The sequence below is a fragment of the Uranotaenia lowii genome, chromosome 3 (assembly GCF_029784155.1).
Source record: "Uranotaenia lowii strain MFRU-FL chromosome 3, ASM2978415v1, whole genome shotgun sequence".
In the NCBI taxonomy this organism is placed as follows: domain Eukaryota; kingdom Metazoa; phylum Arthropoda; class Insecta; order Diptera; family Culicidae; genus Uranotaenia; species Uranotaenia lowii.
Window position 1 is genome coordinate 52,019,750 of NC_073693.1, and position 19,630 is coordinate 52,039,379.

General features: G+C 37.5%; 2 protein-coding genes across 2 annotated transcripts in view; one reads left to right on the forward strand and one right to left on the reverse strand.

Annotated features, from left to right (window-relative positions):
• Window positions 1-19,630, reverse strand: part of LOC129754518 (arginine kinase 1) — a 139,714-nt gene that overhangs the window by 65,054 nt on the left and 55,030 nt on the right. The gene's annotated exons all lie outside the window — the stretch shown is intronic.
• Window positions 10,941-19,630, forward strand: part of LOC129755564 (serine-rich adhesin for platelets-like) — a 37,287-nt gene continuing 28,597 nt past the window's right edge. Inside the window, exon 1 of the mRNA XM_055752118.1 lies at window positions 10,941-11,563. Coding sequence (XP_055608093.1) covers window positions 11,221-11,563 — 343 coding nt within the window. The 5' untranslated portion in view covers window positions 10,941-11,220. The remainder of the gene's footprint in view (window positions 11,564-19,630) is intronic.

The following is a 19,630-nucleotide window of genomic DNA, read 5'->3' on the forward strand; positions in this document are numbered from 1 at the left end:
TCGCTTACTCAAGTTAGTACGTTCCGGACAATTAATCTTCATATGTTCGGTACTGGCACAAATGAAACACTTATTTACTTGACCTTCGTAGTATATTCGGGCTGGAAAGTTACGAACGTGTATCGTTGAGGGAATTTCCGTTGTTATAGCCATATGTACACCACGCACTGTTGTCCAGATAGGGAATCCGGTTTCTGCAGCGTATCGCTCCCGTATCATACGTTGGATTACTCCGAACTTAACCAAAACTTGTGCAATCTCTTTATCTTCAACTTCTGGTGGAAGATTGAAGATTCGTATGTATTTAAAAACTGTTGTATCCGCTGAAAACGTCACCTGGGTGCTGACATTATTATTATAAATAAAATCCATTGATGCTGGCAATCGTAGAAGAACATCTTTTAGCTGTTCAGAAGACTTAAATTTTACAAAAACACTGTACTCTTTTGGCTCCTTATACATAGCCAATAATATTTCCGGTTTCAAATGCAGTTTCCTCTGCATGAACTGAAACATTTCCTGCTCCGTTGGCTCTTGCTTCCCTGGCCCAAAAAGAATACGCAAAGTATTGGTTCGCGGTTCCTCCATCTTTGAATATTTTCTCCAATTCCGATTCTTGCAGCTGGCTATTGTTTCACTGAAGGTCACAGTAGCCAAGCTACAAAATACGATAACGAACACGTTCCTTAATACGTCTGTTCACCTTAGCGGCTCAACTTGAACTGTGAGAATTGGAAGCGATAAAACGATTCTTTAAAACGTCCTTCGGATGTTTCGCTTACTATTACCAGAACTGCCTTACGCTTTAAATAAATCGTTATTTTCAATGATCGGCCAATGCTAGTGGTCTTCATTCTGAATACATCATCTGAAACTTGTTGAGGCTGATTTAGAATGAGCATTTTCGCTTGTGATGAAACTCAATTTCTCCGTCTTTGCTGAGTTGAAGCCGGTTTCTGCAGTCTTCCAGAAATTTTGAAGGACGGTTCACCTAAAAATAATTTTGTTAGTTCTGGATTGGATGACGTAAATAAAGATCAACTTCGCATTGAGAGACAGAGATGGATAAATAAAACAAGTAGTTTAATAGGCCTACTTGTAAATGAATTTTATAATACATTTATTCTTATCGAATCACAAAAACCGTTTATTCACAGTGGGCTTTTATTCGAACCCTGAGAATTGAGCGAATAATGATGTGGACTGATTTGCGGTTGTTTTGAAATTTGAATGCGGATACAACAAAGTTGTTTTTATTTTTAAGATGAATTTAGCTGTGTTAATTTATATCATTTTGATATTACGTTTTTCTCAATTTTGAGTGATAATCCTTTCAAAACAGGTTATGCTATCTCAAAAAGAGGTAAAAAAGTTTAAGCGTGTATACGTTCTTCTCGATTGTCAAATCATCTGTCACTTAGTTTTATCATGCCTACATCCAATGTTCCAATAAATCAGTTTTTCAACTTGGCTTGAACGCTAGTTTTAAAAGCGCATTGAGCGCATTATTAAAACCTTTAACAAAGCTCTAATAAAAACAGGAAAGTATGTGTTTTATTGAATCTTTAGCAATACTTTTGCAACTTTTTCACAACACTCTTAAGATAGTGTTTTATTCTTGTTTTAGCAAAACTTTCAGGGCTCTTTTAAAACACACGATAAATGAAGCATTTCCTATGTTACAATAAAACCGTTTTAAAAATGGGATGCCATCGAAAAGTCTTCATAAAACAATATTAAAACTCAAAAAAGCCAATTGGCTTGATTTGTGTTACTTGGGTAAGATATGATGACGTCTCGTCATGTCATGGCATGCCATGCCTGTATGCATTTTTCGAATACCCTTTTCTCACGATATCCATTATGAAGAAGGCCACGTCGTATCTCCATAGTGTTACTCATAGAGAACGGCCATAGTCGAATACTTTTATCGACGGAGTTATCCTACGCACGCGGGTTACTCCACGCGACTTAGACCCACTACGTCTTATCTGTGTAGTGGGTCATCATCCGACGCACGCTACTCTAAAGTCCTCAGACGATGGAATTATTCTCATCTCATTGGGAGTGACCATACTTAAATAGGCATTATCTGTCCATTTTTTTAGTACACTCGCGCCTGGCTTCGAAGCTATTCGGAAACACCATACAGCCTTGTAGACGACGACTACGATTACTGTTGTAATTCATATCACCGATTGCTACCATGAGACAAATATTGGAAGACCTAGCGCCGAAGGAAGGACAATGACTCAAAGCCAGGAAGGACGAAGAGCTAGGAACTAAAATAACAGGAAGGGCGACGGGCCGGAGACGATTGGGTGGTCGTTGAGCCGAAGCAATTGGATGGAAGGTCGTTGTGGGGGAGCCATTGAAAGGTCGGCGAGGCGGGAGCCAGATGGAAGGTCGTCGTGTTATTGACGAGATGTCGAGCCAGAGCGTCGAGCCGAAGCTAAACGAAATCGTCGGATCGGAGCCACTGAGAGATCTGGAAGGTCTTCGAGGCGCATGCACTGAAGGCGACGGGTTTCACGAAAACTTTTTAGGCGTAATAGGAGCTGCAGAATGGGTATCGGGACCAGAAGCCAAATTCGAGGCCGTTGGATTTGGAAGCCAACGATAGGTTAAAAACGAACACACACATATCCCAAGTAAAAATTTTAGCTTTATTATGGTCAGCAAAATTTCGTTTGGACTATTGCATTAATTTTCATAAAAAGCTAAAGCGCACCTGGACTCTAATGAAGCCAAAATAAGGCTATTTGGCCCTACCCTAGAAACGTCATCATGACATATCATTGTTGGTCATCAATGTTGGTCACCAAAGCTTTTAAAAAGCTATTATTAAACATGTGGAATTTCTGTTTTTTTCGATTCTGTGAGTTCTCGGAGTTTTATTTTTATTTTTTCCAGCAACCACAATGATTGATGAATGATGATTGCATTATTGAGATATTTATGATCTGGTAAAATTAATAGCCAAAATACCAATGTTTTAACCATATTATGAGCCTCATTTGTACTGCCAGTTAAGATTTTAGGAAATGAAATGTGTATGAAATAGTATCTTAAAATAAATGCGTCTCGTCAAATCTGATGGTCAATCATGAAGGAGTTGATGGAAAATGGGCCTAAAAAAATATTTTCCAATGCTTGCATTGTGAATCCATCAGTGATTGAAATCCTCACCAATTTTCTCATCAGAGGCTCTCAAAATACACGCTTTGAGGCCTCGCATAGTAATACAGGAGACGATACATATATTGCTGATCCACTCTTTTTTTCTATTTCTGCGATAGCTGATTTGGGCTCCCGTAGGGTACCACTGTAAAAAAAATTACAGTATTCAAGAAAAAAATTTGCATTGTTCTACATAAGGATTATTTATCGACTGAAATTAAATCGGATGAACAAGCGGAAAACATTGAAAGATGATTTAATAAAAAGTTGTCAAACAAACATGTATACCAAATATTTATTAAACAAAAAATTGTGTTTGTCTTGAGCTTGGTCAATCAGCGGTTAAAATCACGGAAAAATGAATATTAAAAAAACCTGTTTGCGATGGGTTCAATCAGCGGACAAATTCACCAAAAAAATTTAAAACCTGTAGTTGTTTAAATAAGTTTAGAGTTCGACGACACGGTAGCGATCATTCATTGAATGTTGGATATCGTGCTATGTTTTGCAGTCGGAGTTATCCGTATGAAGTTTAACTGAAAAGCGGTTAGCGTGTAGAAAACCGTCAGATTTTATACTAATTTGACAGATCGCACAAATTTCGCAGTTATGAGTGCGCAGTCCAATTTTTTGCGATGCGAATGGTATTATTTCCTATAATAAATTATTCACCGTACACAACTCCTTTTTTTTAACTTCTCATATATGTACGATTTGTTACATTTTAACGACAACATAATTGAATTCGACCAGCATATAAAGTATCAAAGACGCATTTATCGCATCAAAAATCTTCGTCATGCCAAATTCGTTAATTCTCAGGCTATGGAAAAATGTGTTTTCAATAATGTAGATTGTTTTTTTTTTGTTTTGTCTGGGATTTTAACGCTCGTAATTAATTCAATCTCAATGAATACTAAGAATAATAATATTTCATTCCGATGACTTCATGTTTTGTCCTCTCTTGCAAAATAATGATTTGAAGATTGATTCAAGAATTTACTTCTTAACTTTTCAATGAAATTAGTGAGTGAGAGTGATTTTTTAACTGTGTTTACTGCTCCGGCTAGCCTACCGCACGGAAGGCTACCGTCGCGCGATTAGAAATTTTCCCAGTAACCGCAATACATTCATTCAAACCTCCCCCCATGAGGAGGATCTGCTCTGAGAGACACTATTCGTTTGCTGCCCCGAACGAACTCTCTCAACGTTCGGTTGCTACATGATGCATGAAGAAGACGAGGCACACATACTCATTAACGTTATTGAATTTGATGGACTCAAGCCGATAGCTGTTGTTGAGGAGAACATCTTCAACCTCGCCGCAAAGGTTGAGGCAACAACGACAACAACCGAACTTATTGCATTACATAGGCCCGCAACGTATGGAGCAAGGAGGGGGGAGGAAAAAGAAACGAAAACACTAGCTGCCTGCGTGCGGTTGCTGTATAATAATAGCAACAGCAGAAAAACCTCGGGTATTCGATCCAGGCACAAACGAGGAGACTCGGGTTTGCTGTGCCTTTTGAATTCGGTTCCCTCAAGAATGTAACAGGAGATGAGTGAGAGACATTCGTTTGGTTTTTTGGATTCGCTGCCTCGAATGTATATTGCTTCGTGAAGGCGGGCCATGTTGAGAGCGATGCATCATCGGTTTTGTCGTTTTCCCTAAAGCCCTAAAATAAAAGTGCGGCAGACTGTCATCGCGGAGTTCCAATCGAACTGTCAAAAGTCGTTCCAATCGAGCATAATCATTTTTACCATTTCCAATTCGTGGCAGGTATTGCAATCCTTGTGACTGTGACTTTCAATTTTTTAATTGAAATTAATCAAGAATGCTGAGAAAATTCATTGGAGCAAAACGGAAAGAAGCACTTAATTTTTATTTTAACAATTGACACAACGGAGAACAAATCAAATAATATTCACAAAACGAAAATCAACTTCACAATCTGCGACACAGTTGCACATCAACAAGAAGTCATGCGAATGTTTTCGTTATTGGCAGTGTTGAAGGATTACAGAAGCTTTTTCAGTGCTGCCGAATCGGTGAGAAATTCAGTCTGCCGCACTTTTACTGTAGGGCTTTAGTTTTCGCTGCCTCAAAGCAACCTTTGCTTCCGAGTAAAGCGTTGAGCGAGAGAAGGTTGATCAATTCATTCTCAACCAAATACAACCACTGGAATCCATCAACATGACGTCATTTTGTGCCCTTCGATTTTGAAACCAACATGGCGTTAGTCAATTCGATTTGACGTTTCTCTCGCAAGCCAACCAATTACACGCTTAGGATGAGTTCCTCATTTCTGAGTTGTTAATCCTTATTACAGTAAATGAGGACAGACATTTTGAATAAAAACGGATTGGTTGTTAATCACCCGTGGAATAAATCATGAGTTGAAGTCAAATTTCTTTGTCTGACGCCATCTTGAAATCCAAGATGGCGGCTTCCACTGATCTTTCAAATGTTGTAAGTGACTTAAAATCGCATGAAACCCCATCAATATTGGTATTGAGAGAAAGGGCTAAACGAGTAGAAGTCGAATTTCGCTATCAGACGCCATCTTGAAATCCAAGATGGCGGCATCCGCTGAACTTTTAATGCTGTAAATAACAAAAAGTCGCATTAAACAACCACTATATGGGTATTGGTTGAAAGGGCTAAACGAGAAGTAGCCGATTTTTTTCTTTTCGACGCCATCCTGAAATCCAAGATGGCGACTTTCGCTGAACCTTAAAATGCTGTAAATAACTAAAAATCGCATGAAACCCCCACAATATGGGTATTGGCTAAAAGGGCTAACCTAGAAGAAGTCGAATTTCTCTATCAGGTGCCTCTCGAAATCCAAGATGGCGGCTTTCACTGAACTTTAAAATGCTGTCAAACACTGAAAATCGTATGAAACTTCCACAATATAGGCATTGTGTGAAACCCGATCATAAGGGAAAAACAAAATTATATCAAAATGAGATATTTTGATACCTATTTTTTTCTATCTGAATGAGTTATAATTCAGTACTTGTAGGATGTTAAAATATCTCAAATTATATCAAAAAATCTATACGATCATAGCTAAATTATATCAGTTTTTGATATGCTCCTATCAAGATTATATCTCGTTCAGATAGCATAGTTTGATATTGGACGGAACAAATTATATCAAAATTATAACTTATCAAGATATGAGTGCTTCGAGAAAATTTTCTAGTGGAAGATCAATAAACCACATTATTTGATAAAACCATGCCCCATTTTTGGTTTCCCAAAAGTTTGATTCAATTTTATGAATCTGTGGAGCGAAACTCGTTAATGTAAGGTTTGAGCCGTTGACTTCGATGTCCGTGTTTCAGAAAAAGTTGTACGTATATCAAAATAAGATATAATCATTTTATTTTAGGACAATCCGAAAAAAAAATTTGATCATTGAATATGAGCTCAACCCCATTCAAGTTTGTCAATCAGAATAAGATATAATTCAGATTGGAGAAACTTAAAATCGAAAATTTGGAGTACTTAATTATAACTGAATCAGATGTCAATATCTTGGTGAGATATGTTTGAGTTATTATTTTGATATGCTCTCCTGATCGGGAAGGGCCAAACGAGTAGAAGTCGAAGTTTTCTATCAAACGACATCTGGAAATCCAAGATGGTGGCTTCCACTGAGCTTTAAAATTTTGCAAATGACTAAAATCCGCACGAAAGCATTACAATATTGGTATTCGTTGAAAGGGATAAACTAGAAGAACCAGACCCTGATTGTTTTTGGCAACCCGCTCGAACATTTTGTGTTGTCAAAACCGAGCGATTTTTTCCCAACTTTGTTTTTACCTAGTACTACATTTTTCATCACGTTCTTGGTGCATTTAGCACTTTTCGTGTTTTGTCGATAGTTTTTGTTTTTGGCCATGGTTGCTATTTATGTCATTGTATTATGTCTATCATGCTAATATGTCTAAATTGTATTGGTACTATTAAAGCGAAAACTATAAGGTTATGTTGTTTCTATTATTTGTTTGATTTAAGGACATGTGCCAAAATCTGATGTTTCCAAAATCGAATCTTGCCAAAAACGATCGGGGTCTGTATTGTGGTTGCTTTGTGCGATTTTGGGTCACTTACAGCATTTCAAAGTAAAACGAAAAGAGAAAATTGACTACTACTCGTTCAGCCCTTTTACCCAATACCAATATTGTTGGGGTTTCATACGATTATAAGTCATATACAACATTTTAAAGTTCATCGGAAACCGCCATCTTGAATTTGGATGGCATCAAATATCAAACTTCGACTTTTACTGGTTCATCTCTTTCAGCTAATACCCATATTGTAAGGGTTTGAGGCGATTTTCAGTCATTTACAGTATTTTCAAGTTGAGTGGTAGCCGCCATCTTGGAATTTAAGATGGCGACGGACAACGAAATTCGACTTCTACTTGTTTATTACTTTCACCTAATAACAATATTAATAAGGTTTCATGATATTTTCAGTTATTTACAACTTTGAAAATAAAAGCGGAAGCCGCCATCTTGTATTAATGATGGCGTCAAGCTACAAATTTTGTTCCTCCAATTTGAACCCTTTCAATCAATACTCATATTGTAGAGTTATTCTTTCCACTTTCGGTAATTCGAAGTTTTCATAGATTTTTATAATTTTTTATTATTTTAACTCAAAATCAACAAACAGAACTTATCAAAAATGTGTAAAAATGGGAATTCCAATTCAAATATGTGCTATCTAATCTGAGCGTGTCCTGTTTTGACATCTTGATCGAGAACTGTCACTAAGTTTTATGGCGGTTTAATAATCAGGCACTGATTGCTATTATAGAACATGCAACAGAAAGCTTGGAGCTAACTTCTAAGTTTGTGTTTTATTATAGTTTAAACATAGCATTCCTAACTCTTTCTAAATAACCAAAACAGTATGTTTAATGGAAGATTTATGAGCGTTTTCGAAACTATCTGAAAACAGATGGTCGATTCAGGAATATAAGCATTTTGCATGACCATAATAAAACCATCATAAAACGAGCTGCACAAAAAAGCCATAATAAAACATAGAAATGCTAGTTAGCTTGATCTGTGTTACTTGGGATAGGATCTCAATGAAACTTCATGTTTCTTTGAAGAGATCTAAATTCTACTTAAGACTAAGCTGGCTAGCGCCTTACTAATGCTTACACCACCAGCCTACAGAAAGAGTACTATGTATGTCGTGACCGAGACTCGATTTCATGACCTCTGGCTTAGAAGACTTAATCGCTATCCTCTAGGCCACGGTCGGCGGCAAAGTTGCCGAGACTCATGGAAGGTCGACAGCAAGAGCCACTTGAAGATCGTCGAGTCGTCACCCAGATGAAAGGTCGTCGGACCGCTGGAAGGTTGCAGCCTAGCCAAGGTTCTTTTTGAGCGGAACCGAAAGATGGTCGTCGATATGAAAGCGACGACTGCGATTCAAAGAATGTCACCGCTGTGACCGGACAACGGTCGGAGTAGACGGACCTCATCGACGCGGGCCTTTCGAGTAGAGTACGTCCGACCCCACGGTTTGAAGCTATAAAGATAAGGCCACATCTTCTGCGTAGCGTATGTCGAGGGTACCTTGGGGGAGTATCCGAGTATTGGGGTTAACAACAACCGAAGTTGCGGGCATAAGACTTGACCTTCTTCGCTGTGGAAATCGTTGGGAAAGGATTATCCGACGATCGGGAAATACCTGCGGGTAGAGCGGCTCTCGACGCCGGGTGAGCCATTCGAGTAAAAAGGTGACATAAAGCATAAAGGTGACAAGCCTCAAATCCTGGAGATAAGAGGTCGGGCTTCGAGCCGTTAGAGGAGAGGTCTGGCCTCGAGTCTCCAGAAGGAGAAGTTTGTGTGGTCAACAAGAGATCGCGGCTCGACTCGAGAAGAGGAGAGATAATGCCTTTAATCAACAGAGAAGGGGTACAAGTTGTTACCTCAAGTCATTACGAGGAGAAGCCAGATCGGAGGGGTCGGATTTCGAGTCGTAAGAGGAGAGATCAGGCTCGAGTCGCGAAGAGGAGAGGTTTATGTGGGAATTACGAGTCATTGCGAGGAGATATTGGTTCTCAAGTCGTTAGAGGAGAGTTCATACTTTGAGTCGTAACTATGCGAGGTTTTGCTGAAAGTGGTCTCGTCTATGAGTATTTCCTTTAAGCGTACTAGCGCGAATAGACCTCCCACTATTGAAATATAGTGTGTTAAACAGTTCGAGGTGGGAACTAGGTCTGCGGTCCCAGGTGGAGTTCAGGGAGTAGGAGGTATACACGGAGTATATCATGAGTATACCCATTGTACCCATGGACTCAGAGTAGCAAACTGGAAGGTTGCGGTGGTTCCGTTCCTTGGAATACAATCCGTAAACCTATGCCTATGCCGTAACTATGCCAGTTCGTGGACCAACCCCACATTTGGAGGGAAAGATGGCAAATAAAACCCAGTTTTTTGCACTGGCGATTTGAGGTCCCGTCCCTCAGGCCAACTTTAAGTCCAAAACAAAACAACAACAACCAGTTCTTAGTTTCAGATTTGAAACAATGATTGAAAAGCAAATTTCAGAATAGTTATAAAAAAAAATCATTTCACAAAATCAAATTTTCCCACACATTTCATTGATTTTTAGAAGGTGTAGGGCGGTGTGCTTCCGTACACCTTCTAAAGCTAGAATTCGATAAATACATATTATCAACAACAACAATTGTTTTTTCATAAAGTTATGCTCACATTTTGACCTACTCGAAAATTCCCTGTATTGAAATAATCCTCCCATTTTCAAAAAGGGTTGATTTTTTTTTTAATTTTATGCAATTATTCATTAATTTGGGATTTCATCCCGTCCGAGCAATTATTGATTGTATTGAAGATTCCTCCTATTTTGGCGTAAAAGATGGCTTCTTCAACCTTCAAGTTAGAACTCAGCATTCATTGAAAATAATGAAAGTATAAGGCTTACGAATTATGTTGAAATGTTATTCAATTGAAAATAATGTTTTACCAAGCAAAACAATTTTAACAAATTTAGTTTTTTTTTGAATGGGGTAGCAAAGCGCACTGGTTCAGTTAGTTACAAATTAACTATTCCGAGGAATTCACCCTTTCATAGGTTTAGTAAGGATCTTCAACTCACTTCTAAGGAATTCTCAGATTACAGTACGTAAATTGAGATATCAAACGTTGATTTACGCAACTGGCTTTGGTTGAAAATCGAAAATCGGTCTTCTTGAAGCTATCGCATAAACTGCAGTCCCAGTCCCCCCGTCTATTTGGGTCAGCGAACTTAATTACCTACTATCCCCAAAATGTGCGCTGCATTTGCAACTAACTGGAGAAAAGAGAATGTACCTTCAATCCGGAGATGCGAATACGGTTTTTTTTGTCGCGATTCGTCTTATTCTACGAAATCCTCCGGTAGTGGATCAGGTGCCGCGGGTCCAGGAGTCTTGCGCTGGGCGATCGACAGCCTTCAGGTCTCCAGGCGCGTGGCGCAATAAAAAAAAACTGCTTCGAACCCCGACGCGAAGTGATAGGAACGAAATTCTTGTGAATGTAAAAGAAAGTTCCTGCCCAACAAACAGGGTTCCATTTGGGCTCCCAAAATTTGGGACTACCTTAACAACTGCAAAATGTAGAACACATTTTTTTTTGGGGTTCGGGACGTGAAAGTAAGTGAATGTACTCCGAGATACCCTAAAACTATCGATTCGAGGATCCTTCCTGTTATTCCGAAGCGAATCGTCGCGCGGGAAGGTGCGTTCCATCCAGCGGAAAAGTCCGGGTCGCGAATCTCCAATCAGTTGGATTATTTCATGAACCAAAAGGACTTAGAATCTGATCGGTAGATCCCGATACAAAAGATCTATGGGGGGTAGTTGATCGAGCAGAATCAACTCAATACTCGGGGTTGAGCAGTGATTTTTGTCCCCCCGCAAAGAGGATACTGATTATTGGATAAGTGATTCCTATAGTGATAACTAAATTTTTGTGATAAGTGATTTGGGGGGCTTCCGGTTCAAAATGAATCCAAAATATGCAACCTGTTTGTTACTATTAGTGTGCCTGGCGGCAGTGCAGTGCCGTGTTGTGGATCGATTTAGGAAATCATCAATCGGATATGCCCGATATGGCCCGGGAGTGCATAATGTGTTCACATATCAACCTCCGCCGAAAAAATCAGAAGTAGATCATTTTATACCGCCAGGAAGAAGAACAACTACAACAACTACTTCAACGACTACAACGACTCCAGCAACAACAACTACTGTAACAACAACAACAACGACGACTCCAGCAACGACAACAACCCTATCAACATCAACAACTACTCCAGCAACAACTGTGACGGATACAACGACAACAGGTGAATTCACTTCCGGATTATCGTAGATCGAATCAATTAAAAAATAATCCTCAACTTAAAATCAGAAATTAAGTTCAGATCCAGAAAAAAAAGATTCAGAACTCACATTCTGCATCGAGTTTGAGATATCAAACCAGATTTCAGAATCAGATTTCGGAATATGGCTAAGAAATTCAGAATCAAAATTAAGATTCGGAATTCTCAATCAGAATTCAAAATCAGAATTCAGATTCAAAATTCAGATTAAGAATTCAGATTAAGAATTCAGATTCACAATTCAGATTCAGAATTGAAAATCAGAATTCAGATTCAGATTCAGAATTCAGATTCAGAATTCAGAATTCAGAATTCAGAATTCAGAATTCAGAATTCAGATTCAGAATTCAGAATTCAGAATTCAGATTCAGAATTCAGATTCAGAATTCAGATTCAGAATTCAGATTCAGAATTCAGATTCAGAATTCAGATTCAGAATTTAGATTCAGAATTCAGATTCAGAATTCAGAATTCAGATTCAGAATTCAGATTCAGAATTCAGATTCAGAATTCAGATTCAGAATTCAGATTCAGAATTCAGATTCCGAATTCAGATTCAGAATTCAGATTCAGAATTCAGATTCAGAATTCAGATTCAGAATTCAGAATTCAGATTCAGAATTCAGATTCAGAATTCAGATTCAGAATTCAGATTCCGAATTCAGATTCAGAATTCAGATACAGAATTCAGATTCAGAATTCAGATTCAGAATTCAGATTCAGAATTCAGATTCAGAATTCAGATTCAGAATTCAGATTCAGAATTCAGATTCAGAATTCAGATTCAGAATTCAGATTCAGAATTCAGATTCAGAATTCAGATTCAGAATTCAGATTCAGAATTCAGATTCAGAATTCAGATTCAGAATTCAGATTCAGAATTCAGATTCAGAATTCAGATTCAGAATTCAGATTCAGAATTCAGATTCAGAATTCAGATTCAGAATTCAGATTCAGAATTCAGATTCAGAATTCAGATTCAGAATTCAGATTCAGAATTCAGATTCAGAATTCAGATTCAGAATTCAGATTCAGAATTCAGATTCAGAATTCAGATTCAGAATTCAGATTCAGAATTCAGATTCAGAATTCAGATTCAGAATTCAGATTCAGAATTCAGATTCAGAATTCAGATTCAGAATTCAGATTCAGAATTCAGATTCAGATTCAGAATTCAGATTCAGAATTCAGATTCAGAATTCAGATTCAGAATTCAGATTCAGAATTCAGATTCAGAATTCAGATTCAGAATTCAGATTCAGAATTCAGATTCAGAATTCAGATTCAGAATTCAGATTCAGAATTCAGATTCAGAATTCAGATTCAGAATTCAGATTCAGAATTCAGATTCAGAATTCAGATTCAGAATTCAGATTCAGAATTCAGATTCAGAATTCAGATTCAGAATTCAGATTCAGAATTCAGATTCAGAATTCAGATTCAGAATTCAGATTCAGAATTCAGATTCAGAATTCAGATTCAGAATTCAGATTCAGAATTCAGATTCAGAATTCAGATTCAGAATTCAGATTCAGAATTCAGATTCAGAATTCAGATTCAGAATTCAGATTCAGAATTCAGATTCAGAATTCAGATTCAGAATTCAGATTCAGAATTCAGATTCAGAATTCAGATTCAGAATTCAGATTCAGAATTCAGATTCAGAATTCAGATTCAGAATTCAGATTCAGAATTCAGATTCAGAAATCAGATTCAGAATTCAGATTCAGAATTCAAATTCAGAATTCAAATTCAGAATTCAGATTCAGAATTCAGATTCAGAATTCAGATTCAGAATTCAGATTCAGAATTCAGATTCAGAATTCAGATTCAGAATTCAGATTCAGAATTCAGATTCAGAATTCAGATTCAGAATTCAGATTCAGAATTCAGATTCAGAATTCAGATTCAGAATTCAGATTCAGAATTCAGATTCAGAATTCAGATTCAGAATTCAGATTCAGAATTCAGATTCAGAATTCAGATTCAGAATTCAGATTCAGAATTCAGATTCAGAATTCAGATTCAGAATTCAGATTCAGAATTCAGATTCAGAATTCAGATTCAGAATTCAGATTCAGAATTCAGATTCAGAATTCAGTTTCAGAATTCAGATTCAGAATTCAGTTTTAGAATTCCGATTCAGAATTCAGATTCAGAATTCAGATTCAGAATTCAGATTCAGAATTCAGATTCAGAATTCAGATTCAGAGTTCAGATTCAGAGTTCAGATTCAGAATTCAGATTCAGAATTCCGATTCAGAATTCAGATTCAGAATTCAGAATTCAGATTCAGAATTCAGATTCAGAATTCAGATTCAGAATTCAGATTCAAAATTCAGATTCAGAATTCAGATTCAGAATTCAGATTCAGAATTCAGAATTCAGAATTCAGAATTCAGATTCAGAATTCAGATTCAGAATTCAGATTCAGAATTCAGATTCAGAATTCAGATTCAGAATTCAGATTCAGAATTCAGATTCAGAATTCAGATTCAGAATTCAGATTCAGAATTCAGATTCAGAATTCAGATTCAGAATTCAGATTCAGAATTCAGATTCAGAATTCAGATTCAGAACTCAGATTCAGAATTCAGATTCAGAATTCAGATTCAGAATTCAGATTCAGAATTCAGATTCAGAATTCAGATTCAGAATTCAGATTCAGAATTCAGATTCAGAATTCAGATTCAGAATTCAGATTCAGAATTCAGATTCAGAATTCAGATTCAGAATTCAGATTCAGAATTCAGATTCAGAATTCAGATTCAGAATTCAGATTCAGAATTCAGATTCAGAACTCAGAACTGAGAATTCGGATTCAGAATTCAGAATCAGATGTAAAATCTCGAATTCAGTGTTCATTCTAATAATTCCGAATTTTAAACGCATAATCTGAATCAGGTTTCTCATCCTGAATTTTGAATCTGAATCTTGAATGGATGCTCTTGAAAAAGAGTATGAGAAAGACACATCAGAAGTAATTCATGAGGCTTAGAACTTAAATTTAAAGTTAAAACGAAGGATTTGATTTGAGTTTAAGAGTATATATTATCTTTGAACAATTTTTTTCTTCAAGTTACAGTACCGTTCATAATTGTATAGAAATTGGAAGCACGCGCACTGCCACTTCGACTTTGAACTTCCAAAACTTTTGACTCTGATGATATTTTTTGATCAAATTTTCTGAGTTAGATAGATCAACTATCACACTGTTATACCACAAAATTTGAGCTTTCTGGAGTTTGTGTGGCCTGAGATACAGTCATTTTACGAAAATCGGACTTTTTGGAATTTTCTCATACAAACTGTAATATCTCAGAAACCACGCTACATTTTTTTTTAAATTTTGCAGAGTGATTGTTGAAATGTGAAGCTATCATGTCTGAAGTTTTTGAAATGCGCATTTCTTGAATTTAAATTTTTTATTATTATTTTTTATTTTTTATACAAACTGTTATTATTAACAAAGAAATCATTTCTGAAGTGTTGAACACTTAACCTGAGTTCTAATTTTAGTGAAGTTATATTTTCATTTAGTTATGAAGTTGATAACAGCTTATTAAAGTTATAAGTTTTATGTCTGACCAAATTTTTTTTTTTACACCAGATTTCGACATTTTATGGAATTTGGCTTGAAAACTAGTATTTCGATTCTTAATTTTCCTTTGGTCCCCCAATTGGTGTTTTTTGAAACCAAAACTTTGAGCGCTGTGAGGTACCCCTAAATCAAGTTCGATTGAGCTTAAATTTTGCACATCTAGCGAAACTTTTCATAAGGATGAGTTTCGAGTTTCGCATGAAACGTATAGATGGAACATAGAATTGAGCGAAATTTGTGTCGCACTGGTAACTGCAGAACATTGCAAAAATTTAGCTTAAACAGGTGCCATTTAAATTCTAAAATTACAATAGCTCATCGATACACAACAAAAATGAGACTCGGAAGAGCCGTTTCTCCGAAAGAGGCAGATCATTTGAAAATAAATAATATTTATTTTCATAAATTTTTTCCTTATTTCAAGTGGACTATGAACGAATATTAATTTGTTTAGTAAAATTTATGTAGGGATTTCAGAGAGTATTCATAGCACAATTTTGAATCAGGTTTACAAAACACTTCGAAGCCAATATTGTTCAATCAAGATATTTACCAATCCACGTTATGTCACATGATCCTTATACGTTTTAAAAAATAAATACAGTAAGGTTTTTTTTTACACTGATATACGTACCGCGTAAAAAAAAAACCGTGTAAAAAAAACCGTGTTAATTCCCGAAAACCGTGTAAAAAAAAACCGTGTTAATTCCCGAAAACCGTGTAAAAAAAGACCATTCGAATTCTGCAGCTTTGAAGTTCTGACACTTAAGACCTGAGACCTGAGACTTGAGACATAAGACCTGGACTTGAAAACGTAGACTAGAGACATGAGACCTGAGACTTTAGACATGACACCTGAGACCTAAGTCCAGGGACCTGAGATCTGAGACATGAAACCTGAGACTTGAAGAATGAGACCAAAGACATGGGACATAGACCTGAGACCTGAGACTAGAAACCTAAGACATAAAACACGAGACCTGATACCTGAGACAAGGGACATGAGACCTGAGACATGAGACTTGAGACTTAAGACATGACACCTGAGACCTGAGACCTGAGACATGAGACAAGAGGCATAAGACATGAGATATGAGACCTGAGACCTGAGACATGAGACATGAGACATAAGACATGAGACCTGAGGTATGAGACAAGAGCCATGAAAGATTAGACCTGAGACATGAGACATGAGACATGAGACTTGAGACTTAAGACATGACACCTGAGACCTGAGACCTGAGACATGAGACAAGAGGCATGAGACATGAGATATGAGACCTGAGACCTGAGACATGAGACATGAGACATAAGACATGAGACCTGAGGTATGAGACAAGAGCCATGAAAGATTAGACCTGAGACATGAGACTTTAGACCTGAGACAAGCTACTAGTGTTATTACCGCGAAAAATTATATAAGCTTCGATTACAACTTGCGACCCCTCTTGTGAAAGGGTTTGACTTGTAGGTGACGAAAAACAGTGTCGCGAAATTGCTAGTCCAAGCTACTAGTGTTAGTACCGCGAAAAATTAGTTTAGCTTCAATTTCAACTTTCGACCAGTCAAGTGAAAGGGTTTGACTTGTAGATGACGAAAAATAGTGTCGCGACTTCGTTAGTACAAGCTACTACCGTTAGTACCGCGAGAAATTAGTTAAGCTCCGATTAAGACTAGCGACCCCTCTAGTTAAAGGGTTTGACTTGTAGGTGACGAAAAACACTGTCACGAAATCGCTAGTGCAAACTACTAGTGTTAGTACCGCGAAATATTAGTTTAGCTCCGATTTCAACTTTCGACCGGTCAAGTGAAAGGGTTTGACTTGTAGGTAACGAAAAATAGTGTCGCGAGTTCGCTAGTACAAGCTACTAGGATTAGTACCGCGAGAAATTAGTTAAGCTCCGATTTAGACTTGCGACCCCTCTAGTGAAAGGGTTTGACTTGTAGATGATGAAAAATAGAGTTGCGATTTCGCTAGTACAAGCTACTAGTGTTAGTACCGCGAGAAATTAGTTAAGCTCCGATTTCAACTTTCGACCCGTCAAGTGAAAGGGATTGACTTCTTGGTGATGTTGGTTACAGGGGGTAATCTTGAGAATCCGGGGAATTGAATAGTTTTTAAAGTGTATTTTTTATATTTGGTATCACGTTTTGTTTTAATAACTGGCAAAATAAATCAAAAAACGCAAGCAGAAGCTGCAGCACCCAGCTGAAAATTGAGTAAAATCGTCATTCTAGAGAGCTCTGAGAGCTGTGAGCCCGTGCGTTTTTTGATTGCTTGAAAACTTGAACAAGATGCTACAAATTATCGAAAATTTTTATCAAACATCGCATTCTTTGAAAAATTTGTGGTTAATGAAAATATAACTTCAAAATTTTTATCCATCCAATCATGAATTTTTATGATTTCAGCTAGTAGAATTTGGTACAGCATTTTTCACCCCTAAATGTTTGTTGAACCCTCATGCCTTTTTCCATAAAAACATTTATGGTTCAAAAAATATAAAATTTAATTCGAACAAAGCCAAAAACTACTGCAATTGGTGCTTCATGCATTACGACATTACAAATACATCACAACTGGTGGAACCAATATTTTTTCTGACTACCTCAATTTTATGTGCAATCAACTTTAAAACTTTTTTGTACAAACGGTATGATTATCTGCGGAAATAATGTTTTTAAAGGCCATTGAAGTTGAAAACTGTTACATGATGCACCAGATGCACCAGACGGTATCTCTGTTTAAAAGACATACGTTGTCTATGCCGATTTAGGCTTTGTAGACTGAATTAATTACGTTGAAAATTAAAGATTAACATTTAACTCCAATACCGAGATGGGAATCGAACCCATGCCATCAGTGGACCAGCGATTACCGTCTTACCACGCTAACCACTCGACCAGCGAGACGTATCTCACAACTAACCTTGAGTTCTGTTTGCTTCAAACACTTTAACTTAATTGATCGCAGATTGAAATCGGAAATGAAACTTCTTTCTACCGGTAATAACACTAGTAGCTTGTACTAGCGAACTCGCGACACTATTTTTCATCACCTACAAGTCAAACCCTTTCATTTGACCGATCGAAAGTTGAAATCGGAGCTAGACTAATTTCTCGTGGTACTAACACTAGTAGCTTGTACTAGCGAAGTCGCGACACTATTTTTCGTCATCTACAAGTCAAACCCTTTCACTAGAGGGGTCGCAGGTTGAAATCGGAGCTTAACTAATTTCTCGCGGTACTAATCCTAGTAGCTTGTACTAGCGAAGTCACGACACTATTTTTCGTCAACTACAAGTCAAACCCTTTCATTTGACCGATCGAAAGTTGAAATCGGAGCTAAACTAATTTCTCGTGGTACTAACACTAGTTGCTTGTACTAGCGAAGTCGCGACACTATTTTTCGTCATCTACAAGTCAAACCCTTTTACTAGAGGGGTCGCAGGTTGAAATCAGAGCTTAACTAATTTCTCGCGGTACTAATCCTAGTAGCTTGTACTAGCGAAGTCGTGACATTGTTTTTCGTCATCTGCAAGTCAAACCCTTTCATTAGAGGGGTCGCAAGTATAAATCGGAGTTTAACTAGTTTTCGCGGTACTAACACTAGTAGCTTGTACTAGCGAAGTCGCGACACTATTTTCCGTCATCTACAAGTCAAACCCTTTCACTAGAAGGGTCGAAAGTTGAAATCGGAGCTAAACTAATTTTTCGCGGTACTAATCCTAGTAGCTTGTACTAGCGAACTCGCGACACTATTTTTCATCACCTACAAGTCAAACCCTTCTACTACAGGGGTCGCAAGTTGAAATCAGAGCTTAACTAATTTCTCGCGAAACTAACACTAGTAATTGTACTAGCGAAGTCGCGACACTATTTTTCGTCATCTACAAGTCAAAACCTTTCATTAGAGGGGTCGCATGTAGAAATCGGAGCTAAACTTGTTTCTCGCGGTACTAATTCTAGTAGCTTGTCTCCGGTCTCAGGTCCAAAGTCTCATGTCTCAGGTCTCATGTTTCATGGCTCTTGTCTCTTGCCTCAGGTCTCATGTCTCATGTCTCATGCCTCATGTCTCATGTCCCATGTCTCAGGTCTAAAGTCTCATGTTTCATGGCTCTTGTCTCATGCCTCAGGTCTCAGGTCTCAGGTCTCATGTCTCAAGTCTCATGTCTCAAGTCTAAAATCCCTTGTCTCAGCTTCCAGGTCTCAGGTCTCATGTCTAATTTCTAATGGTTCATGTCTCAGGTCTCATGTCTCATGTCTCATGTCTCATGTCTCATGTCTCAGGTCTCAGGTCTCAGGTCTCAAGTCTCAGGTCTCAGGTCTCAGGTCCCAGGTCTTAGGTCTCATGTATCATGTTCTTAGTCTAAGAGATAAGATTTTCCCAACTTCAAAAAGATTCTAAGTGTTTTCCTTTGAAAAGGACT